The following is a 23,931-nucleotide window of genomic DNA, read 5'->3' on the forward strand; positions in this document are numbered from 1 at the left end:
GGTATGAGGCAAGGGCTTGGGAGGAGCAGCAGCGCTGGCTGGGAAAGGCTAAGGCGTGGGCAGGTAGTCCCCTTCTATTTGGGCATTCCGAGGATCAGAGGTGAAAGAACACCTACCTCCGTGGTGGCTGGGCTAGACTCGAAGCCTGGACTGTGTTCTCCAGGACACATACCTCTGTTGGAGGTTGGATTGAGGGAGGGAATTGGAAGATGGGTTAGGAGGCCACTGCACTAGTCCAGGCGAGAAGTCAAGGGGACCGATCCTGTGTGGAGCTGGGAACACCGAGGCGGCAGCGAGGGCTAATGGAGGAAGTGCCTTGGAGAATCAGTGGGATCAGCAGTGCGTGTCTCCTTGTCTCCTTTCCCTGACAGTGTCTGTGTCTCCCGTCAGTGCCAGGTGGCCCAAAAATAGACTCATGACTGCCCGGCCCTCATCTTTTTTATACCTTGTCTCAACCCTGTGAATGGCAGGCTTGGAATAGTCCCCATTTTCCAGATGAGAAGGCTAAGAAGCTGGGCAGGGACTCGCCCAAGGTCGCCTGATGACTTTGAAGCAGAAAACCTGTGTCTTATGCTTTTCCTGCAGGCTCTCCTGGGGGACGATACGGCTGCTGTTTGCTGCTGTGGTTGGTGCGGGGCAGCTGTCTCTTGAGTCAGAGCCAGCATGGACAGGCCATCTCCCCACCCGGGGCTTGGCAGGCTAATCCAGCCCTCCTGAGGGAGGCAGAGTGCAGGTTCTAATCCTGCCTTGCCAAGGCCATGTTCCTCTACCTCTCTGAGCCTCACTTTCCCCATTCCTGCCAGTGGGATAGCTGGCCTTGTCCTGCCTTCCCTGGCCTGATGGAGCCAGGTGAGGTGCAAGCCTCTAAAACCCTTTTGTGTGAGTGCATCCAAGATATTGAGTGGGTTTGCTGGTGACCATGGTGACAGCTGTCCTCAGACTGCCTGCGTGGGAGTTGGGGCAGGTGGGCAGGGCTTGCTTGCTGTGGCCAGGCTACAGACTGAGCAGAGGCTGCTGGCTGGCCTTGGAGATCAGAGCTCTCATGGAGCAGCTCTATTTGAACTGTCAGCTGCCAGCCTTATGTGGTATTAGGTAGAACAACATGAAATTGCCAACATTTGATCATTCAGTTTTATGTGGTTCAGTCTAATATCATTTGTCCCCATTTTACAGAAGAGAGGCTCATGGATATGATTACTGAGGGTCACACAGGGAGTCAGGGCTAGAATGTAGGACTCCTCATTCCTAGTCTGATACTCTTTCCACTCTTTCTGGTACTCTTTCTACTACCAGAGTCTTCCCTGTCCCCAGAACTCCATTTCTTCCTGCCCCTGTGCCCTCTTGCTTCACACATGATGCCAGTGCATCATGGATGAGGGTTTCTTCTTGGCTGCCTGAGTGCCAGGATTTCTTGGCATCCTGGGTTGAAAGCATATGAAATCCACTAGCCATCCCAGGGGTCTGGGAGGATGGACTGTGTGTGTGAGAGAGGTCAGCCACAGCAACTGCCTTGTCACAGGCACTGTCTAGAAAGGGGACCAGGGCTGATGGGAGAGTTAAAAAATTTTTCTTTTTTTTTTTTTCTTTTGAAACAGGAACTCACTTTGTCATCCAGGCTGGAGTGCAGTGGCGTGATCTCAGCTCACTGCAGCCTTCGCCTCCCAAGTTCAAGTGATCCTCCTATCTCAGCCCCAACTAGCTGGGACCGCAGGTGTGAGACACTGTGCCTGGCTGATTGATGTAATTTTTTTTTTTTTTTTTTTTTTTTGGGGTAGAGACGGGGTTTTGCCACGTTGCCCAGGCTGGTCTTAACCTCCTGAGCTCAAGCCATCCGCCCACCTTGGCCTCCCAGAGTGCTAAGATTACAGGTATCAGCCACTGTGCCCAGCTGGGAGACCAGTTTTTAAAGACACTTTATAGGCCTTTTGAGATTATGCCTTACAGGGGCACCCTTACAAACATTTCTGCCTCCCCCATCAGACTGGAAGCTCCTTCAAGGCAAGGACTTTGCTTCTAAAGCAACAGGAGTTGACATTTTCTGAGAACTTCCTTGTGCCCAGCTCAGAGAGCCTAAGTAACCTTTATGGGAACCAGAATGTATCCCAGATGAGCCACATTCAGAGTCAAAACAAAAAACAGAATTGAACACATCATTTCCCTCATTTCCTCATTCAGGAAGCTTAGGATGGACCCTAAACTTTTTTTTTTCTTTTTCTTTTTTTTTTTTTTTGAGACACGGTCTCACTCTGTCGCTTAGGCTGGAGTGCAGTGGCACGATCTTGCCTTACTTCAGCTTTGACCTCCTGGGCTCGCCACCACCCCTAGCTGGTGTTGAACTCCTGGGCTCAAGTGATCTGCCTGCCTTGGCGTCCCAAAGTGCTGGGACTACAGCCGTGAGCCACCGTGCCCGGCTGCATCTGAACTTGTAGCAGGTGCCCAGGTGCTTCTGAGGCATCCAGGCCAGGATTTGGGAACCACTGATCTCTGCCATGGCTACAACCTCTAACCAACAGCGAACTCTTCAGAGGCACACACTCTTGGCATGAGAGATGCTAGCCAAGACTAATAAGCCCTGGTCCTTTTCTGGTGGAGCTCACAGCCTGGTGAGAGAGACAGATATTTAAACAAATGGGCCCTTTGCATCCTAACACGTGCAGCAATGGAGGTTAGGTCACAGCTGAGAACTAGAACAGAGCAGGGAGCTCACTGGGCCTAGTACATAGTTGGGGTTCCAGAATATCTGTGATTCTGAATAAAACTTTCCAGTTTATTATCCAGGAAATTTAAGGCTTGTCCACACTCTAGCTCCAGTTCTCAGGCATAAGAGTAGTTTTTACTGAGCCCATAAGTTTAAACACCTACTATATGCTGAGTCTTATATCAGGTCCTGCCTAGATTGGGTTATACATCGAAGCAAAGAAATGGTTCTGCCCTCCAGGAGAGGCATTAAGGGTTAGATGTTAAGAGAGCAAGCTGTGCTCACGTGAACCTGCATGAGAGGGCTCAAAGTGGATTGGTGTGGGACAAAGCCTTCCGGAAACAGGCCAGATGGAGAAGGGCAGAAGGAAGGCTGTTATGGCTCAGAGGAGTAAGGTAGAGATAACTCACACTGCACCCTGCATTTTTTGCTCATCCAGCAAATGCGTGTGTGCTGTGCACTGTGCTAGGTGCTGGGGATACTGTGGTGAACAAAACCTGAAGCTGCCCTCAGGAACCTTATACAGCGTTGGAGGGGAGGCTGACCCCAATCAAGAAATCATGACAAGTACTACCAAGGAGAAGGACAAGATGTTCTAATTTTTAATAAGAGAGATTGACCCAGGCAGGGGGATCAGGCAAGGCTTCCTTGACGAAGTAACTTTCAGCTGAGGTCTGCAGGGGGGAGGGAAGAGCATCCGCAAAGGCCCAGGGGCAGAGGGCACACGGTGAGCCAAGGGTGGCAGGCTGGTGTGGGCTGAGGCAGGCAGAGCCCTAGGTGTGCAGGGCTGGAGCGTGGAGACAAGATGCTCCGCTTTAGTGGAGGGGACTGGAACCCACACCACGCCAGTACTAACTGATTCCAGCTGTAATGGAAGAGGCCACAGGTGATTGTAGGAATCAAGGGAGGGGGATGGATTCCCGCCTGGAGGACCAGGGCTGTTCTCACTGAGGACAGGTGCTTTAGATAGGCTTTGAAGGAAAAGACGCTTGCTTGGTTTTGTGACAACATGGTGGTTGTGGCGGGCTCAGGAGATAAGGACGTGTCAGGCAGAAGGCGCAGCACACACATGAAGTGGAGTCTAGCCGAGGGGTAGGGCACTGGGGAGGGAGCAGGGAGTTGAGGCAGAAAGGAGGAGTGCAAGGGATTCTGGGACCTCTGTCTGTTCTCCCTTAGGGCCTCTTGCCCTTTCTCCACAGAGGTGTGATTTTTTGTGTCCGCCCCATCTCATCTCCCCGGTGGGCATGACTTGGCTGAGACTCTGGACAGCAGCTTCTAGATCCCGCTCCTACCTGCCCTGAGAGTGGACAGGGTCACCAGGGAGGCCTGGGGAGAGACGGGCAAAGGGGTAAGGATGGGGAGGGGGCTCACGTAACTTTGTGCGATTAAAGGTGCTTAGCAACCATATCTTCAAGTCCCTGGGGTTAATTTATTTTGAGACAGGGCCTCTGTTGCTTAGTCTGGAGTGCAGTGGGATGATCGCCACTCGCTGCAGCCTTGAACTCCCAGGCCGAAGTGAGCCTCCCACTTCAGCCTCCAGAGTAGCTGGGATTACATGTGTGCGTCACCACTCCTGGGTAGTTTGTATTTTTTGTAGAGACGGGCCTCGCTGTTGCTTAGGCTGGTCTTGAACTCCTGGGCTCAAGGGATTCTGCTGCCTGGGCCTCCCACAGTGCTGGGATTACAGGTGTGAGTCATCACGCAGGCCCCTGGCGTTTATTATGTGCCAAGTGTTGTGCTTTACTTCATCAGGATAGCTTGCAGTGAAATGACGTCCTTGCCCCATTTCACAGATGAGAAACCTGAGGCCCAGAAAGTTTGAGTTGCTTGCCCTAAGTCTCAGCACTCAGGGACTGCACCGGGAACTCTTGAGCCCCGCGGTTGTCGGTTGTCGGGCTGTGACCTTGCTCCCTGTCCTCCGCAGCGCGGGCGCCATGGACAAGATCTTGGAGGCGGTGGTGACGTCGTCATACCCGGTCAGCGTGAAGCAGGGGCTGGTTCGGCGCGTGCTGGAGGCGGCGCGGCAGCCTCTGGAGCGTGAGCAGTGCCTGGCGCTGCTGGCGCTGGGCGCGCGCCTCTATGTGGGCGGCGCGGAGGAGCTACCGCGCCGCGTGGGCTGCCAGCTGCTGCACGTGGCCGGCCGCCACCACCCCGACGTCTTCGCAGAGTTCTTCAGCGCGCGCCGCGTGCTGCGCCTGCTGCAGGGTGGCGCCGGCCCCCCGGGCCCCCGCGCGCTCGCCTGCGTGCAGCTGGGTCTGCAGCTGCTGCCCGAGGGGCCCGCGGCTGACGAGGTGTTCGCGCTGCTGCGGCGAGAGGTGCTGCGCACCGTGTGCGAGCGCCCGGGGCCCGCGGCCTGCGCGCAGGTGGCACGGCTGCTGGCGCGCCACCCGCGCTGTGTGCCCGACGGCCCCCACCGCCTACTCTTCTGTCAGCAACTGGTGCGTTGCCTCGGCCGCTTCCGCTGCCCAGCCGAGGGCGAGGAGGGCGCCGTGGAGTTCCTGGAGCAGGCCCAGCAGGTGAGCGGGCTCCTGGCGCAGTTGTGGCGCGCACAGCCCGCCGCCATCCTTCCCTGCCTCAAAGAGCTGTTCGCGGTCATCTCCTGCACAGGTGCGTGTGCGGCCGGGGCAGGAGCGCGGGCACGTCGAGGTCCTGGGTGGGCGCTTGGGCAGGTGGCTGTACGTGCGGATCTCTGCATGCGGGTGCCCCATGTGGCCCGTGTGCCAGGGGCGAATGCTCAGGTGGAGGACTGCAGCCTGTCTTCATGTAGGTGGCACAACTATGTAGAACACTTGCTGTGGGTCCTCTCCTGCAGTAGGTGTTGGAAATGTAGGGAGGAGCACGCTGGTGTGAGAAGGACGCGGGTCAGTCTGGCTAGAGGGAGGAACAGGAAGTTGAGCAAACCACAGGATTTGGGGCGGGGGAGCGGGGGTCATTATGGCCTTCGGGTTAGGTGAGTTTGATAGAAGCTATCACTTTAGAGCCAGGAGTTGACAGATTGGTGGCACCTGGCAGCAGGGGCAAGGTTCCCTTGGCAGGCAGAGGTGAGGGTCTGGAGAGGTGATGGAGTCTGCTGTGCAGACTCGGAAACGTAAAATCTTGATTCTCCATTGACAACCGTGGAACTTAGACTACAATGCAAGTGAGTGAAAGCAGATGTGTGCCTTCCCTGATAATGAGGCTCTCCAGGGGAAGGGAAGGGAAGGGAATGCACCCGGCTGGGTGAAGAACTGAGGACAGTAGACTTCGAGAAGGAAATGCTCTTTCTCATCTAGGGCTCTGTGCGGCTCCACTTGGAGTATCTCCTTTCTCCAGTCCACACAGCCCTCCCACCTTCTCTAGCCCGAGCGTTTCCCCTTCTAAAGGCCTTGCCCTTACACCCACTGTTGATCAGTGCTTGTCTGTGCCCAGCACAGGAATAGCCTCAAGGCTGTGCTAGTGAAGGTCTGTTGAGTGAGTTTAGGTGGAACCAGAGACTTTGCTTGCTATAGGAGAGGAGGTGGCCTTTGCTGTGCTCTTCGCAGAGGCCCAGCCTGGTTCGTTGGCTGCTGCAGGGCATGGTGTGCTGGGGGAAGGGAGGAGGCCTGCCTCCCTGCTGAGCTCAGCTCTGTCCCCTGTTCCAGAGGAGGAGCCACCATCTAGTGCCTTGGCCAGCGTGGTCCAGCACCTCCCATTGGAGCTCATGGATGGTGTTGTCCGGAACCTCAGCAATGATGACAGTGTGACGGACTCGCAGATGCTGACTGCCATCAGCAGGTGGGATGCTGAGGCTGAGCCATGGTCAGGGCTGGGGCCCCTCCCTCTCTTCCTCTCAGAAGCCCCTTCTCCTGGGTGGGACACTGGGCTAGATTTGGAGTCAGAGGGCCCAGGGCCTCATGCGTGTTCCATCATCCATCCTTTCTTGAGCCCTGCTCTATGACTTGCCTGGGGCTGGATGTGGGGAACACAGAGAGCCTGCCCTAGTGTTGCTGTCAGGCCAGGTACCAGCAGTGTGACCCTGGACATGCCAATGAGCTTTCAGCCTCAGTTTCCCCCTCTGTAAAAGCAGAGGTGGGTGGTGGCATAAGAAGCTGTCAGGCATCCTTGGGGTTGGGTAAGAAGTTGAGAGTGCTTCATGAGGTGCTTTCTGAGTGGGGCAGACATGAGAAGCAGAGTTTGGGTGCTATTCAGCTCACAGAGTCCTTGCATATCCCCCACCTCATCTGAACGTCCTCCTCCCTGTGATCTAGACGTACCTGCCTGTCCAGTTGTCCCAGAATATGCCGCCTCCCCTCCTCCCTGCAGGCCTTTGCCTATGCAGACCCCGTCCACCTGGCATGCCTCCCTCTGCCATTCTTTCCATCCCGTGTGCAGATCCACCGTCTCCGTAGGGCCTTCCTGGATTCCTTGCCTTTAGTGGGTAAGAGTGTGGGCTCTCAAGGTAAGTTGCTAGAGGTCAAATCCCGCCTCTACCACTTCTTGCCTGTGTGACTTTGGACAAGTTACTCAACCTCTCTGTTTGAGTTTCCTCAACTGTAAAATGGAGTATAACCAAACCCATCATCTAGGGTTGTTGTGAGGATTAAACTGAGTAAAACAAGATAATACACGTAATGTGCCTAGAACTGTGCGGTGGGAGCCGCCGTTATCATCATTGTTGTGACTTTGCTGTCACGGTTCTGTCTCTTTCTAGCACAGTCCGCTGAGTCTAGGCTGTTTTCCTGAGCACTGACAGCATGGCAGCTGTGTGCTCAGCCCGCACAGGCAGGCTGTGTTGTGGGGTCCAGAGGGGCTGATACATGTAAAACTGATGGAATATCCTGCTCAATGGTGAATACGACCTAAGTGTTAGCTGCTGTTATCTCCTTTAATCCATACAAGAACCCTCTGAGGGAGGTATTATCCCCATTTTACAGAGGAAGAAACTGAGGCCCAGAGCAGGGAAGTGGCTTGCTCTGGGTCACACAGCAAGAGCTTGCTTCTGGAAACCAGAGCTTCTGGCCCAGGAGCACTGCCCTTCCGGGCAGAAGCAGCTGAAAGCCTTGTTCTGGCACTGCAACCAGCGTGGAGGGGCGAGGCTTGGGGTGCCGAGAGGGCCTGGCTCCCTTCCTGATGGGCTGGGAGCCTCAGTGTCTGGCAGGTGGCTGTGCTGAGCTCATGCTTTTCCCAGCCGTGTGTGGTTCAGACCACAGACCCCGGGGCTGCCCGTTCCACGCGTGAGTCCATGTGGGAATGCAGGACATTACGGCTGGCCCCTGGGCTGTCCTCACGCCAGCATTTTGAGTGTCCCTCGTCCCTGTGTCACTGTCACTCCCCTCACCAGGATGATTGACTGGGTGTCCTGGCCCCTGGGGAAGAACATTGACAAGTGGATCATTGCACTGCTGAAGGGCCTGGCTGCTGTTAAGAAGTTCAGCATCTTGATCGAGGTTTCGCTCACCAAAATTGAGAAGGTTGGTGCCCCGTCCTAGCCCAGACTTACAGCCTTTTGCACTAGGCTCTTGCCAGGGGCGGTGCAGGTCTCGGAGGGCAGAGCATCGGGCCTCCCCACCAAGCTCGCAGTGTGACCTGGGTGAATTCACTGCCCCTCTCTGGGCCTCAGATTCTCCCCATTAGTTTCCCTGACTGCTCATCCAAGTATGTGTGTCTGACTTTTGGTCTCTCCATGCATTCCTCAGAAATCTATCTTGCTGTCCATCTTGCCATCTGTCTGTCCATCTGGGTCTGTGAGCACCTCAGTGTTTATCCCTCTGCGTGGGTTTGAACTCTAGGGTGTCTCTGAGCCCCCTCTCAGGCCTGTGACTGCACTTGGCCTTGGCAGCTCGGGCCTGGGGACTCCTGACCAGGGCCTCTCTTCTAGGTTTTCTCTAAGCTGCTGTACCCCATCGTCCGGGGAGCTGCCCTGTCTGTGCTCAAGTACATGCTCCTGACCTTCCAGCACTCCCACGAAGCCTTCCATCTGGTAAGGGCCCTGCCTGCTGCCCCTGGGCTCTTGGTGCAGGTCACTTGGCTGAGGCCAAACAGCTGAGGCGTGGGCTCTGGCCTCCCTTTGGCTGTGAGGAGAGGAGTAGTCATCCTATTTTGCAGATGAAGAAAGTGAGGCAGGGTGTCTTAGATCATATGTCTGGGAAAAGGAGTCACCTACCTGCAGAGTTGAGAGCCCCATCTGGGTCAGGGCACAGTGGTCAGGTGGGCAAGCCTCCCTACCTCAGAGAGTGCTGCGTGCTGTCAGCAGGGACCGCAGCCCCGTGTCTCAGGTGGGCGGGTTGGTGCTGAGCCTGACCCAGCTCTGCTCCCACAGCTCCTCCCTCACATCCCCCGCATGGTGGCCTCTCTGGTCAAGGAGGACTCGAACTCGGGGACCAGCTGCCTGGAGCAGCTGTCAGAGCTGGTCCACTGCATGGTGTTCCGGTTCCCGGGCTTCCCGGATCTGTATGAGCCTGTCATGGAGGCCATCAAGGTGAGTGACGGTCCCCTACTTGGGCCTCGCCCCACTCTGACAAAGGTGCCAGTGTGGGCCTTCCTGTGGGCCATACCACAGCTTGGTGGCAGTCCCCGTCACCTCCCCAGGTCCATCATGTGCCTCGAGCACACTGAGCCACTCACGTTCCCCAAGTGCCCGGGCTGCCTTATGGCTGCTCTGAGCTTTTGCACGCACGGTGCTCTCTAACCGTAAACCCTTCTCTGTCACTGTAGTGTGGACATTAAAACACTTTCTCTTTCTCTGCTCTGCCTGGACAGCTCCTACTTACCTTGTAAGTCTCTGTTCTAGTGTTACTTCCCTCAGGATGCCTTCCCTGATCACTGTCGGTACTCCGCTGCCCTCCACCAGGCTGGACCAGGGCCTTGCTGGGCTCCCACAGTCTTGGTACATCCCGCTGTCACATGTTGTCACTGTCTGCCTCCCTTGCCAGACTGTGAGCACTCCAGACCAGGGATAATTTACAGTTGTTCACATGACTTTACTGATGTCCTGCTCTGCACCAAGCCCAGGCTGGGAACTGGGGGCGCGGGCGTGAAGCAAACGGAGTCTCCTCCATTGAGGGGATCGCAGCCTAGTGAGGGTGACAGACTTGGATACAAGAAACTCTGGTCGGAGCAGCTTTTGAAAATGTCTACAAGGTTTGGCTTGAGAGCAGCGAGAAACCAGAGGAAGGAAAGATCTCCAGTTACAGAAGACAGATGAGGCCTCATTAAGCTGGGCTTGACAGGTTGCTAGGATCTGACAATGACTGACATCTGTGGCTACTGCTACACATGACAGTGTTTTCCTGTATGTTATGTCTTCTGATGCTCGCAAGAAACCTACAAAGAAGATATGGTTCATTTCAGTCTCATAGATGAGGAAAGGGAGACTTGCAGGTTTGGTGACTTGTGCAAAGTCACGGAGGTAGTGAGACATGTAGCTGGAGTCTGGACGGCAGAGCCCTTCCCCATTGCCTGATAGAGAAGGCAGGTTGGGCGGGGCGAAGGGGTCTAGGTAGGTGGCCCTTGCAGAACCCTTGATTTGACTTTCACATCTGCAGCACAGCAGATGAGATAAACTGAAAAGGGTCCTGCTACAAAACAGCTAGAAATGCTTGTTAAAATATAACAAACATCACTTTAAGTACATAGCTGAACTTGCAAGAAAGTAAGGGGGAGTCCCCAGGGGCCAAAAAGGAAGAGAGAACTGAATTCCAGAGTGGTAGGTGAGAAACGAGGCTCTTCCTCTGGGGTGAGGCAAGCGCGTGGGTGAGATGGCCAATCTCAGTCACAAAAGGGCTTGAGTTGGTAGGGACAGGAGGTGAGACTTAGGGCCTATCCCCAGTAGGGAGTTAGCACTAAGAAGGCCACTAAAAGCCAGGACCCAAGAAAGGTTTTACCATTAGCAAAAGAATGGTCTGGGGAAAAATATGCACGTGGTTTTAAACAGACATCAGGGGAACTTTTCTGGCTTGTTCTGGGCTCTGGATTAGGGGAAAAATGTAATCAGTGGCCTGCTCTCATGTGGATTTAGGGGTTCAAATTAATATCATTTTGGGGGTTGTGGCCCTTCCCCACATTAAAAGTAGTCATAAACTTGTAGTACCCATGGGTAACCTGGTAGAAAGACATAAATCAAGCCATAAAGGTAAAGTTCTACTGAAAATGAGTTTGTAGTCCAAAAATTATAAAACAAAGGAACAATCCTGCATGAATGACAGTTGGTAGATGCAATAAACAAAACTTCTGCTATTTACTTAGATCTTCTCAGTTTTTCAAACTAGACACGAGAAAGAACTTTTGATAATCAAAGCTGACCTCCAGTGGAAGGGGCTGCCACGATCGGCCATGAGCCCTGACAGTGGAGGCGGATAAGCGGACCTTGCTGTGTCAGGTGTGTTACCCAAGGGTTTCTACATGGAAAGGGAGGTAGGAGGAAAACTTGGAGATGCTGTGGCTGGGTCTGTTTCCTGCTAGATTGTGAGCTGCTGTGGGCAGGAACCCTGTCCTTTTGATCTTTGTGCCTAGTAGATGTCTGTGAGCGAATGAGTGGGATATTGTTCGAGCAGGACGGTAGTGTGGAGAATGCTGTAATGAAGGTGCAGGCAGAGAGGAGGGACCCTGCCCTGGGCACTGAGGAAAACCCATGATGAGTGAGATGCAGGCTTTGTACAGCAGGGGCTGATGGATTGTCTGATCCAGGGGACGAGGGGAGTCTGCACATACCTGTACCAGTAGGGGCAGGGAGTTAGGCTTTGTAAGATGATACAGATACAGTCCTTCTCAAGGACCCTGTGCCTTGAGAAGATCCTGGAAAGCTTCATAGAGAGGGGATACAGGAGTTTGATCTTGCTGGATGGGGACTAGAAAAGGACACTGTGGATGCATCGGAGGGAGAGGCATGGAAGTGGGAACGTGTGAGGTTAGTTTGGTGGTAATGTGTGAGGGGAAGGGAGATGAGAAAAACCAGCAGAGCAGTGCCTTGAAAACTAGGTTGAGCCACTCGGCTAGATCTGGGCTTCTTGAACGTTTCCATCCAAGCACTTGATGTCAGAGAGGGGAACTCACCCAAAGCAGCCTGATATGAGCTCTGAGTTTCTCTACAACCTCACTTTCTCTCAAAGACTCAAGTATATATGTTGTAATTATAAACATGTTTTAATATTCCATGTTTTTCTTTGAATGTTAGAAAAGATGGCTTCACATTTGTTCTGTGGCTTTGAACACTCCTTTGTACGAGCCAGTTTGAGAGGCGAGGCAGCAAATTATAGGATTTTACTGCTTATAAAATTATTTTGCATGGGTTCTATGAGTACATCCTTTTGTACATATACCTTTGTAAATAAGCTCTGGAAAGTTCTCTGACTTAGGCAGATGTATCAGGTTGTGGCAGTTTCTCTGGGAGCTGTGGTACTTGCCAAGGGAGCCATCACATGTCAGTTTCTAGTAACATTATTAGGTTCTTAAGTGATTTTGAAGTTTTTATTTTCTTGAGTATAAAGTTACCTTCTTTGGGAATAATGGCATTTGATTTTGTTCCTAGCATGGATATTTTTGCATCTTCTGTGTGTGTGCACGGATGTGTGGGGGTTCTGTCTGCCTTTTTGCCTCCATTTGTTCATGTTGTGGGGTAGGGGGGCAGACAAGTAGGGGTAGATAGGGCATCATGAAAACAAAAAGGAAGGGACGAAGAAGATACTGAGCCTGTATCTTATCTGTTTCCCTGCTGGCATCTCCTTGGTATGTGTGTGTGTTTTTAATCATCTGTGAGAAGTGACTGCTCTGATAAATTATCCGATAAATGATCTTGGGAGGTGAATGAGCAAAAGTGTTAAACCCCACTGGGTGAGCAAGACCTTTTGTGGGAGCCACAGGATGTGCACTGGGAAGACGAGGGCTTTGGATGCTGAGCTGTTTTGAAGCTCTGTGAGCCTTGGACAAATCTAAGGTCTTGTGGCCAGGATCTGGAAATAAGATCAGGGCTAGGGGAACCGTTAGGAATGTTGCTGAAATCTAAGTAGCAGGACGCGGTGCTTGATGTTGCTCTTTGGAAGATACCTCTAGCATCATTAGAACTAGTGCTCGGTGGTATTCTTAGGTGCAGCTATTTGATGTGACACAGATAATGAGTGGGAAACATGCTGAGGACCAAGACGCATACCTCAGACCCCAGGGATGTGCCCACTGTCCTGACTGTGGGGTCAGGTTGTGGGGAGGTGACTCTTCTCTTGAAAGCTGATTCCGCAAATCTAAAAGTAAAAGGTGGAAATGGGCACATCATTGTGTGCCCGCACCATGAAAATGTAGGATGCCAAACTGACACAAGGTAGGCGTATCCTCACTTGACAGATGAGGAAACTGAATCAGAGAGCCTCACCACCACCAGACAGCTAGTGCGGACCAGAGTCGGGGCTGGCATTGGCATCCTGACATCACTGGGTTTGGCCTGTGGGCCAGGGTTGGCATTGCCTGAGCTCTTTTAAGAACATGCGTATTCTTCACTTACTGACAGTCATCCTGGACTATTATTTTCTGTCTGAATCTTCATTTTTTCCATCTATAAAATGGGAATTATGCCACCTTAAGGCAGTCATGACCTGAAAGACCATGGAGGCAGCCCATATGTCAACTGAAGGGGTTTGGAAGCAGGGGACTGTTCACACACACCCCAGAACATCTGTGGGGCGGGGTGGGGGTGTGTGCCTGGGAGGTCACGGGGTTGGCTGTATCTGAGAAGGCCTCCCAGAAGTGGTGATATTTTTTTGAGCTGACCCTGGTGCCTACCATCCTGCCTGCCCGCTTATTCCCTCCTCAGGACCTCCATGTTCCCAATGAGGACCGCATCAAGCAGCTGCTAGGGCAGGATGCCTGGACTTCGCAGAAGAGCGAGCTGGCAGGTTTCTATCCCCGGCTCATGGCCAAGTCAGACACAGGCAAGATTGGTCTCATCAACCTGGGCAACACGTGCTACGTCAACAGCATCCTTCAGGCCTTGTTCATGGCATCTGAGTAGGTGCTGCTTTGGAATTCCCTGTCTGCCCTTGCTTCTCTCCTCTGGGCTCCCTGATGACAGGTGGAAAGGTGGGGGGGGCGGGCAGGGGTTGGAGAGGGTGGGCCTTGCTTTGCATTGCCGGCATGATTCCCTGAGGTCTGTGGGGACTGAGAGCCTCAGGCCATTGCCAAGGCAGTAGGTCAGGACTGAATGGGAACTGAAGAAGGGGCTTCAGGGGCTGGGCAGCACTGGGAAAGGGGTCTGCTCTGGGCTGGCTGACATCACTGACTCTTCTCCTGGAGTCCATGGGGGTGGATTTGGTCTTCCAGAGTAGAACTCCCACCCATCCTGGTATTAGACATCTCTCTTTTAAAATGAAACCAACACAATCTTTATAGTCTATGGCCACCTATCTACCTATGGCTTACTTAAAAGATCAAAGTTTCAGCTTTGATTCAGTGAACTTTGATTCTGGCTTATCATATGTCCTCAAGTCAGTTTCTTTTCTCTGAGCGTCAGTTCAGTGGGAGGAGATTGGAGCTGATCTCCAAGGCTGCTGCACATTCTTCTCAAAATGCCTGGTGAAGGACTAGTTTTGTTTTTCTTTTCTAAATTCCAGTCTGCTGCAGAATATTACTTTGGTAAAATATAACAAAATGACTTACTAGAAAAACGGTCACATGCTTGTATGGTCGTTGTGATGCTAAAATGCTATGTATGTTTCTAAGTGCTCATTCAACTTCTGACCTTACCTTGGACTGAGACCAGCCAGGTGGCCCACACTTTGCCTAGGGCTCTTCCGTGCAGTGGGCCGAGTTTGGAGAGTGCATGGGCAATCTGCCCGGAGCTGCTTGTGAGATCAAGAAATAAGCTGCAGCCTGGGAATTGGCTTGTTCCAGAGAATGTTCGTGTAGGGAGGGGAGCTGTCTCCTATAGGATCAGACCCTTCCCACTAGGAGCCAGTCCACCCATCCCCACAGGGTCCTCTTCTTTCAGCATATTCCTCACATTGACCTCTGTCTCCCTCATTGGAAGGCAGGGGAACAGCTTGAGGTGGCTCTAGGGGCAGGGCCCAGGGCCCTCATAGGAACTGTAGGAGTCGATTGGAGGGCCCAGGTCAGAGCAGGGCCTGCTGCTCTGGAGGTGGATAAATGTCTTTCCCCAGGGAAGCAGCTAAGAAGGGAGTGCGAGGGGCTGCTGCGGCTGGGATGATATTGGCGCGGATCCTGTGGCATGTCCCAGCCCTAGAACCCTGGAACCACAGGACCTTAGGACATTTGAATCTTTGAGTCATGAAGTTATGAGGTCTCAGAGCTGGAAGGGGCTACAAGGGTCACCTTTGTACCCTTCATTGTCCAAAACATGTCTATTGTTGTGTTCCTGACCTCAGATACCCCAGCCTGAGTTGTTCGCCTGCTCTTCCTTCCCAGTCCCTGGCCTCTGGCTCCATCCTGGGGTAGAAATATCTGTTCTGCCTTTGGCCTGGAGGCTCTGGGCTGCCTGTGACATGCATGACTAGAGACTCCTTGGGGGCCCACAGCTTACCTTGGGTGCCCCTGCTTTGTTTTGAAGCTTCAGACACTGTGTGCTCCGCTTGACTGAGAACAACTCACAGCCGCTGATGACCAAGCTGCAGTGGCTCTTTGGCTTCCTAGAGCACAGCCAGGTGAGTGTAGGGGGAGTCAGAACGGGGTGGAGAGGCAGCTCTGGTCAGGCCCTGACACGGACACCTTTCCCTTCCCCAGGACCTGCCTGCATCTGGCTGTCATCTCCCATGTCAGTAGCTGAGCCCCCAGTGGGCCTGGCATATGGAGCTAATTTAGTGCCCCCCTGGGGCAGGAGGAGGGCCCCCTTGAGCCCTGTCCCGTGTTGTGCTGCCCAATCTTCCGCCTTCAGCAATTCAGTCCATCGCATTATGGTGTTGCCGTAGTCCATCTTATGCTGCTATAACCAAATACTTGAGACTTGGTGATTTATGAAGAAATTTATTTCTCAGTTTTGGAAGCTGGGAGGCCCAAGATCGAGGGGCTGTGTCTGGTGAGGGCCTTCTTGCTGCATTACAATGTGGTGGAAGGCATCACGGTGTGAGAGCATGCATGAGAAGGGAAAGCGGGGTGAACTCATCCTTTTATCAGGAACTTGCTCCTGTCTCAGTGTGCACCGCTGGGGAAAGCAGATGGCCTGTGATAGGGAATTAATACATTCATGAGGGCAGAGTGCTCAGGACCTCCTCCCCTCTTGAAGGTCCCACCTCTCAACACTGCTTCTTTGGGGACTATGTTTCCAACACATGCTTTTTGGAGGACACAGTCACACCACAGCATGTTGCTTCATTCTGCTGTCATTTTTGAGTACCCACATGACTAGGCAGCCTGAGAGCTGTTGAGAGTACAGAGGTGAACAGAACAAACACCATCTCTGCCCTCATGGAGCCCAAAGCCCTTGGCCAGGGATTATACAAAGCTCCGTGTGGGGGCACAGAGATGAGTAATCCCTCCCTGGCTCATGGAGGGAAGGGAAAGGTCAGTGAGGGAGGGTTGGGAAGACCACATGGAAGAGGCGGTGCTGTATCTGGGACTCATCTTGACGGGAGAGAATGGCAGTGAGCGGAGGCAGGGAGAGAATGTCTGAGGTGTACCAGGGAGAGCAGATTCCTAGAGGCTCGTTCATCTCTGTGATCCCCATGCCCTGCTCAGAGGCATGGACATGTGGGCTGGGATGGGTCGGGGACAATAGAAAGTGGGGAGGACTTCATGGAGGAGGCCGGGAAGTTTGAGGCCGAGGTTATGAGGTAGACCGTCAGGCCTAACCTGTGCAGAGCTGGCTGGTGAGTGGCCTCCTGCTCCTGACCCTACCTTTCACCTGTCCTGTCCTAGCGGCCTGCCATTTCCCCAGAGAACTTCCTTTCTGCATCCTGGACGCCCTGGTTCAGCCCTGGCACCCAGCAGGACTGCTCGGAGTATCTGAAGTACCTGCTGGATCGGTAAGGGGGCCAGGGCCACGCGAAGGCTGCAGGTCTAGAAGGTCCCTGGGAGCAAGCCCAGTACCTCTGAGCTGTGTTGCGGCTTCCGGGGAAGAAGTGTGCTGCCTTGAACATGTGGAGGGCTTGGAGAAGGGGTGTGCTGGAAGGGCAGGGACTGAGTGTGAGGGAGATTTGGTAGATGCTGAACGGAAGTGACCTCTGGGAGGTCATCGTGTACATCTGCACACTGGGCCGTGCATCTTTGTCACTGCTATGGAAGCACGTTACATAGCTCCAGCAAGTCTTTATGTAGGGTGTGTGGGTGAGTCTAGCAAGCGTGCTGTGTGAGCACATATGTGGATGTGTGAGCGTTTGGTACGTGTGTGTGGCTGTTGGGGAAGATAGATGGGCATGGATAAGCTGAATGCCCTGGAAGGGGACCCACATGTACATACAGAGACTCTGCTCCCTGCCCCAGGCTGCACGAAGAGGAGAAAACAGGCACAAGGATCTGCCAGAAACTCAAGCAGTCCAGCTCGCCCTCCCTGCCCGAGGAGCCGCCGGCCCCAAGTTCAACCTCTGTGGAGAAAATGTTTGGAGGCAAGATAGTGACTCGAATCTGCTGTCTCTGCTGCCTCAACATCTCCTCCCGGGAGGAGGCCTTCACGGACCTCTCTCTCGCCTTTCCTCCTCCTGAGCGCTGTCGCCGCCGCCGCCTGGGCTCTGTGATGCGCCCTCCAGGAGACATCACAGCCCAGGAGTTGCTCCCAACAGCCAGTGCACAGGGGCCAGGCAGGGTGGGTCCTCGGAGGCAAAGGAAACACTGCATCACAGGGGACACCCCTCCCACCAGCCTGGACATTGAAGGCCTGGACTCCAAGGAAGCTGGTGGGCAGAGCAGTCAGGAGGAAAAGGTAGAGAGGGATGAAGAAGGGAAGGAGGAGGGAACGGAGAAGGAAGAAGCGGGGGAGGAGGAGGAGGAAAGCACCAGAGGGGAGGAAGAGAGGGAGAAAGAGGAGGAGGTGGAAGAGAAGGTGGAGAAGGAGACAGAAAAGGAGGCTGAGCAGGAAAAGGAAGAAGACAGCCTGGGAGCGGGGAGCCACGTGGATGCTGCCATCCCCTCCGGGGAGCAGATGTGTGGCTCTGAGGGCTCCCGCTCTGTCCTGGACCTGGTCAACTACTTCCTGTCCCCTGAGAAGCTGACAGCAGAAAACCGCTACTACTGCGAGTCGTGTGCCTCCTTGCAGGATGCCGAGAAGGTGGTGGAGCTGAGCCAAGGGCCGCGCTACCTCATCCTCACACTGCTGCGCTTCTCCTTTGACCTGCGCACCATGCGGCGCCGCAAGATCCTGGATGATGTCTCCATCCCCCTGCTGCTCCGCCTACCACTGGCTGGTGGCCGGGGCCAGGCCTATGACCTCTGCAGCGTTGTGGTACACTCTGGAGTGTCTTCGGAGAGTGGTCACTACTACTGCTATGCCCGCGAGGGCGCTGCCCGCCCTGCCCCTTCTCTGGGAACTGCCGATAGGCCAGAGCCCGAGAACCAGTGGTACCTGTTCAATGACACTAGGGTGTCCTTCTCTTCCTTCGAATCTGTCAGCAACGTCACCTCCTTCTTCCCCAAGGACACAGCCTATGTGCTCTTTTACCGGCAGCGGCCCAGGGAAGGGCCCGAGGCTGAGTCGGGCTCTTCTAGAGTCCGGACAGAGCCCACCCTGCACAAGGACTTGATGGAAGCCATTTCCAAAGACAACATCCTTTACCTACAGGTGAGCTGAGCCATGGGGCCTTTGATCTGATCTCCTGGTGGAGGGAGTTCAGTCCCATCACTGGCTTAGATAAGTCATTTCCCCTCTAAGTCTTTTTTTTAAATCCCATTCATCCATTGCTCAGTGCTGGGCATATACTGGTGGCCCAGACAGACCTAACCCCTTACTTCAAAGTAACAGGCACTGAATAATGAATGACACAGGTTTATTTTTTCTTTAAGTCCCAGGGTACATGTGCAGAATGTGCAGATTTGTTACTTAAAGGTGTGCCATGGTGGTTAGATGCACAGATCAACCCATCACCTAAGTATTAAGCCCTGTATCTGTTAGCTATTCTTCCTGAAGCCCTCCCTCCCGTGCCACCCCCAGCAGGCCCTCGTGGGTGTTGTTCCCCTCCTACCCCCAGCAGGTGTCCATGTCTTCTCATTGTTCAGCTCCCACTTACAAGAGCATGCGGTATTTGGTTTTCTGTTCCTGTGTTAATTTGCTGAGGATAATGGCTTCCAGCTCCATCCATGTCCCTGCAAAGGACATGATCTCATTCCTTTTTATGGCTGCACAGTATTCCATGGTGTATATGTGCCACATTGTCTTTATCCAGTCTATCATTGATGGGCATTTGGGTTGATTCTATGTTTTTGCTATTGTGAAATGTGCTGCAGTGAACATACATGTTCATGTGTCTTTATATTAGAATGACTTATATTCCTTGGGGTGTATACCCAGTAATGGGATTGCTGGGTCAAATGGTATTTCTGCCTCTAGGTCTTTGAGGAATTGGCCACACTGTCTTCCATGATGGCTGAATTAATTTACACTCCCACCAACAGTGTAAAGGCATTCCTATTTCTCTGCAACCTCACCAGCATCTGTTTCCTGACTTTTTAATAATCACTATTCTGGCTTACTTGAGATGGTATCTCATTGTGGTGTTGATTTGCATTTCTCTAATGGTCAGTGATGTGGAGTTTTTCTTTCATATGTTTGTTGGCCACATGAATGTCTTTTGAGAAGTGTTTGTTCATGATATTCTTTGCCCACTTTTTAATGGGGTTGTTTTTTTTTTTGGACATTTAAGTTCCTTGTAGACTCTGGACATCGGACTTATGTCAGATGGGTAATTTGCAAAAATTTTCTCTCATTCTGTAGGTTGTCTGTTTACTCTGATGATAGTTTCTTGTGCTCTGTATAAGCTCTTTAGTTTAATTAGATCCCATTTGTCATATTTTTGCTTTTGTTGCAATTGCTTTTGGTGTTTTCATCATTAAATCTTGGCCTATACCCTGAATGGTATTGCCTAGATTTTCTTCTAGGGGTTTAATAGTTTTGGGTTTTACATTTAAGTCTTTAATCCATCTTCAGTGACTTTTTTGTATAAGGTGTAAGGGAGGGGGTCAAGTTTCAGTATTTTGCCTATGGCCAGCCAGTTCTTCCAGCACCATTAATTAAATAGGGAATCTTTTATCCATTGCTTGCTTTTGTCAGGTTTGTTGAAGATGGTTGTAGGTGTGGAGTCTTATTTCTGAGTTCTGTATTCTGTTCCATTGGTCTGTGTGTCTATTTTTGTACCAGTACTATGCTGTTTTGCTTACTGTAGCCTTGTATAGTTTGAAGTCAGGTAGGCATGAGGCCCATGAGGCCTCTGGTTTTGTTTTTTGCTTAGGATGGTCTTGGCTATATGGGCTTTTTGGCTCCATATGAATTTTTAAATATTTTCTAATTCTGTGCACGTGAATGGTAGTTTAATGGGAATAGCATTGAATCTGTTACATTGGGCCCTATGGCCATTTTCATGCTATTGAGTCTTCCTATCTATGAGCATGGAGTTTTTCCATGTGTGTCCTCTCTTCACTTCCCTTGTTTGTTGTATTCCTAGGTATTTTATTCTCTCTGTAGCAGTTGTGAATGGGAGTTTGTTCATGATTTGGCTCCCTGTTTGTTGGTGGTGTATAGGAATGCTAGCAATTTTTGCACAGTGGTTTTTGTATCCTGAGATTTGCTGAAGTTGCTTAACAGCTTAAGAAGCTCCTGGGCTGAGATGAGGTTTTCTAGATATAGAATCATGTTATCAATGCAGTTGTTTAATAAGTATGCTGAAGGAGGAGCACAGGGACCAGTTGAGTCTGAGGGGGAAGAGGATGCTTCTGGGAGGGGGGGTGTGTGTGTGTGTGTCATGCTACCCACGTGAGCCTTCTATGTGCTATTTTACTGGCAGTGGCCCAGTGAGGGGCCTGAGGCGGGTTCTCCGGGACAGCTTCTGCCATGCTGTCCAGATGAAGGCAGGGTGGCGATAGGCTCTCCATGAGGCTGACCTCATGGCGGCAGGAGGATGCGTTTTCTCATAGGCAGAGCCCGTTCCTCGTGATCACGAGGCCTGTAGACAGGTTCCCATGTAGTGTGATGTGACCACCCCAGGCATCCTACCACTGAGCTGCAATGTCTCTAGGAGCCCTGATTCCTTCCTCTGTGTCCAGTCCCTGGGGACCCAGAGACGCCACTTAAAGGTGTGCTGGGTAGACTCTGGCTTCAGGTTGGGAATTCTAAGTTTCCTCTCATCTGTGTTCCCAGGAGCAGGAGAAGGAGGCCCGGAGCAGGGCGGCCTACATCTCTGCACTCCCCACATCTCCGCACTGGGGGAGGGGCTTTGATGAAGACAAGGATGAGGATGAAGGCTCTCCAGGGGGCTGCAATCCTGCAGGTGGTAATGGTGGTGACTTCCACAGACTGGTCTTCTGATGTGAACCTGCTGCCAACCCAACCCCTTCCCTCCAGGAGCCAGGTGGGGCCTGAAGGAGGCTGTGGAGGCAGGCTCAGTCCTGTAGTAGGCCTGATGGTACAGCTCATGGCACCTTAGTCCTCAGCCTGATGAAGGATACACAGAGACTCTCAGATACGGAAGTGAGACCTAAGTCCCTCTCACAGGGGATCAGTCCCATTAAGATTTTACACCCAAGTGTCCTGGTTACCTTGAAGCAGCTGAGATGGGCACACGCGGGTCTTTGCCTCCCCCTCCCTCCCCAGCAGGCTCCCCATGCTGGAAGAGCTGATGTTCAGGAAACAGGGCTGGACCTCAGCTCTAATGTTTTGACATCAAGTACTATTTTCCTTCTGACTGCTCTACAGTATAAAGCACAGCAGGATCCAAGCCTTGCACAAAGAAGGGGGCAGTGGTACCTCTGGCTGTCCTCTTGTTTCTCATATGGGGGTACCTGCACTGTCTGTACCTTTCTGAAAAGATCAGGTGGGAGGCAGCAGGGCCCCGGATCAGAGACCGAGAACTGCCCCCTTACCAAGCACCACTGCATGGTGGTGGGCCTAGTTCCTCATAGCAGGAGGCCTTTGCCCCCACATCCCCTCCGCCCCAGCCTGCCTCAGTGCCTGAGAAGCCACCACTTGCATCCCCCTCTCCTGGTTAAGGTAGAGTCCTTATTTTACTGCAGAGGTGTTCCATGTTCCTCATGAAGTGTGGTCTCTTCTGAGGAAGCTAGTGGGCTCCTCTGATCAGTTGGCCTTTGTAGCTGTGAGAGCAGCCACCTGCAGGTTGGGTGAAGTGCCCTGACACTGCTGTAGCCCCCTTCTAACCGAAGAGAAGATACCCATGTTCTTAAATAAATAAAACTAGGTTCTCTGAAGCCTAGAAAGAGATCGTTCTTCCTTGGTCTCAGGGGCTGTGATAGCCGCTGGATTTTTCTCACGGGATCTGGAGAGGCTGACGGGTGGCAAGGTGAGGAGTCAGCCTGCCCCCCGGTGACATATGAGATGCCACAGGGAGCTGAAAGCCCTCTACTGAAATGTGGTGTAAGTAAAGGAGTGAACTGACTTACCTTACTTATTGAGGGCGGGGTGATGCCCATGGAGAGGACTCACCTGGGAGGCAGCTCTCAAGCCTGTACCTAGCTCCTTCCCCAGGGGCTGTGATGGAGGCATGGAGTTTGGGCCCCACGTCACACCTAAGTGACCTGTGAAAGTAGTAGACAGACACGCCCAGAACCCATCTCTAGACGCCTAAGAAAGATGGATTGGCAAATGCTAGTATATAATTTCCACTTTACAACAGACTGAGGTAGAGAGCATTCGTTCTTATTCATAGCCAAGTAAAAGACCCAATAAAAATGGAACAGACTGGAGTGAGAACGGGTTCCAATGCCAAGCCCCTCAAGACAAGATGGACACAGCAGCTAGTTCCAGGGTGCATTTCTAGTGGACTTTATTGTCCTGCTCCAACACCACAGTAGAAAGGGACCTGCAAGCTCCAGGCCTGTACCATGTGTCACCACAGCAAAAACATGACCCACTTGAACACACTCCTGCCCCACCCACCGGATAAATATGTTACAATTAAAAAAAAAAACAAAAACAGAATACAACAGAATAAATTAATAACTTAAGTGATTAGGCACCAACAGTGATTTGAAAATTAAATGTCAATTTTAAATGGTAACAAGACGAACTCAAGAGTGGGCTTCCACTAGCCCATTTTCTCTTCCTGACAAATAGTGACAATTCTGCACGAAATAATTCTAGATTTCAAGACACAAGTAGCCAACGAATACACAACACATGCCACCAGAAATCACACGATAGCCTGGATCTCTGGGGGACCCCCCCCCTCAGTAGGCAGCCCCTTGTGGTCCCAGGCCCCAAAGAGCACTCGGGCAAATCCCAGGAAGATGACCCCTATGGAAGGGCTTTAGAGCTCCTGAGGCCAGCCTTACTTCCCCTGCATTTTATGAAGGCCCAGATGGGGAAGGAAGAGCTCTGGAAACGGGGTGGGGGTTCTGGGCCAAGATGTCCCATGGCAGAAGGGGCCAGAGTGGAGACGAGCTGAGCCCATGCTCTAGTAAATTCAGAATGGTTGTGCTTTTGTCCTAGGAATGGGGCATACTTTAATGGTTTCCAATGTAGAAGTTACCAAAGTCAAGCTAGAAGGGGACTGGGGATAGGTTCTGCCCACGCCTGACCATCCAGATCCCCCAGAAAGAAGTTACAGAGGGAGTCTCCTCTTCAAGCAGCTGAGCACCAGCTGTGGATGGGACCTCAGCGCATCTAATCCAACCTCCCATTCCACAGACAGGCAGACCAAGGACCTAAGTAGACACCATCTCCCCATTTGATTGTTCTCACTCAGCCTTGCAGAAGTGGAGCTGGAAGTGGGTGAAGAAGGCTCCTTGGAGAGCCCCAGGCAGGGGACTTGTGTGAAGTAGCGCTGGGTGGGAAGGTATTCCCCTACTTCCAGGGTCTCAGTCCTCGCCAGGCCCCCAGGAGAGGTGGACTTTGACCCATGGATAGGCCAAAGAACCAGTTTTTTCAACTGAGTTGACTCCTTTGTTGGGGGAGGTAGTGAGTGGATGGCAGGGATATGCTAGACACACCTGGTAGTTTGGGGCTTGTGAGCCAGAGCTTTGCTTTCAAAAGGCCAATTTTGTCTCTCATCCTTCCATCTCTACCCCTACACTTGCACCCGAGGGATTTTGGTAGTTACCGGAATCAGGAGCTGGAAGGAGGCCTCCTGGGAGATTCGATTTGAACACCTCAGTCATGCTCTGAAGATTCCAGCCAAGGTCCACTC

At 52.5% G+C, this 23,931-nt stretch overlaps 1 protein-coding gene across 5 annotated transcripts in view; it reads left to right on the plus strand.

Annotated features, from left to right (window-relative positions):
• The window catches only part of USP35 (ubiquitin specific peptidase 35), a 25,028-nt gene extending 3,034 nt beyond the window's left edge, over window positions 1-21,994 (plus strand). For 2 of the 5 annotated variants that reach the window (XM_008020267.3, XM_008020263.3), the window contains exons 2-11: window positions 4,623-5,305; window positions 6,319-6,451; window positions 7,998-8,127; window positions 8,535-8,636; window positions 8,976-9,134; window positions 13,455-13,648; window positions 15,204-15,297; window positions 16,508-16,614; window positions 17,072-18,362; window positions 20,931-21,994. In XM_008020267.3, coding sequence (XP_008018458.2) covers window positions 4,633-5,305; window positions 6,319-6,451; window positions 7,998-8,127; window positions 8,535-8,636; window positions 8,976-9,134; window positions 13,455-13,648; window positions 15,204-15,297; window positions 16,508-16,614; window positions 17,072-18,362; window positions 20,931-21,098 — 3,051 coding nt within the window. In that variant the 5' untranslated portion in view covers window positions 4,623-4,632 and the 3' untranslated portion in view covers window positions 21,099-21,994. Of the gene's footprint in view, window positions 1-585; window positions 850-3,897; window positions 4,047-4,622; window positions 5,306-6,318; window positions 6,452-7,997; window positions 8,128-8,534; window positions 8,637-8,975; window positions 9,135-13,454; window positions 13,649-15,203; window positions 15,298-16,507; window positions 16,615-17,071; window positions 18,363-20,930 lie in introns of those variants that run through there. The other 3 variants (XM_008020264.3, XM_038005424.2, XM_073019671.1) reach the window with 3 other exon arrangements.
• The last annotated feature ends 1,937 nt before the right edge of the window (window positions 21,995-23,931 follow it).

Source organism: Chlorocebus sabaeus, chromosome 1, assembly GCF_047675955.1.
Source record: "Chlorocebus sabaeus isolate Y175 chromosome 1, mChlSab1.0.hap1, whole genome shotgun sequence".
NCBI classification, from domain to species: Eukaryota; Metazoa; Chordata; class Mammalia; order Primates; family Cercopithecidae; genus Chlorocebus; species Chlorocebus sabaeus.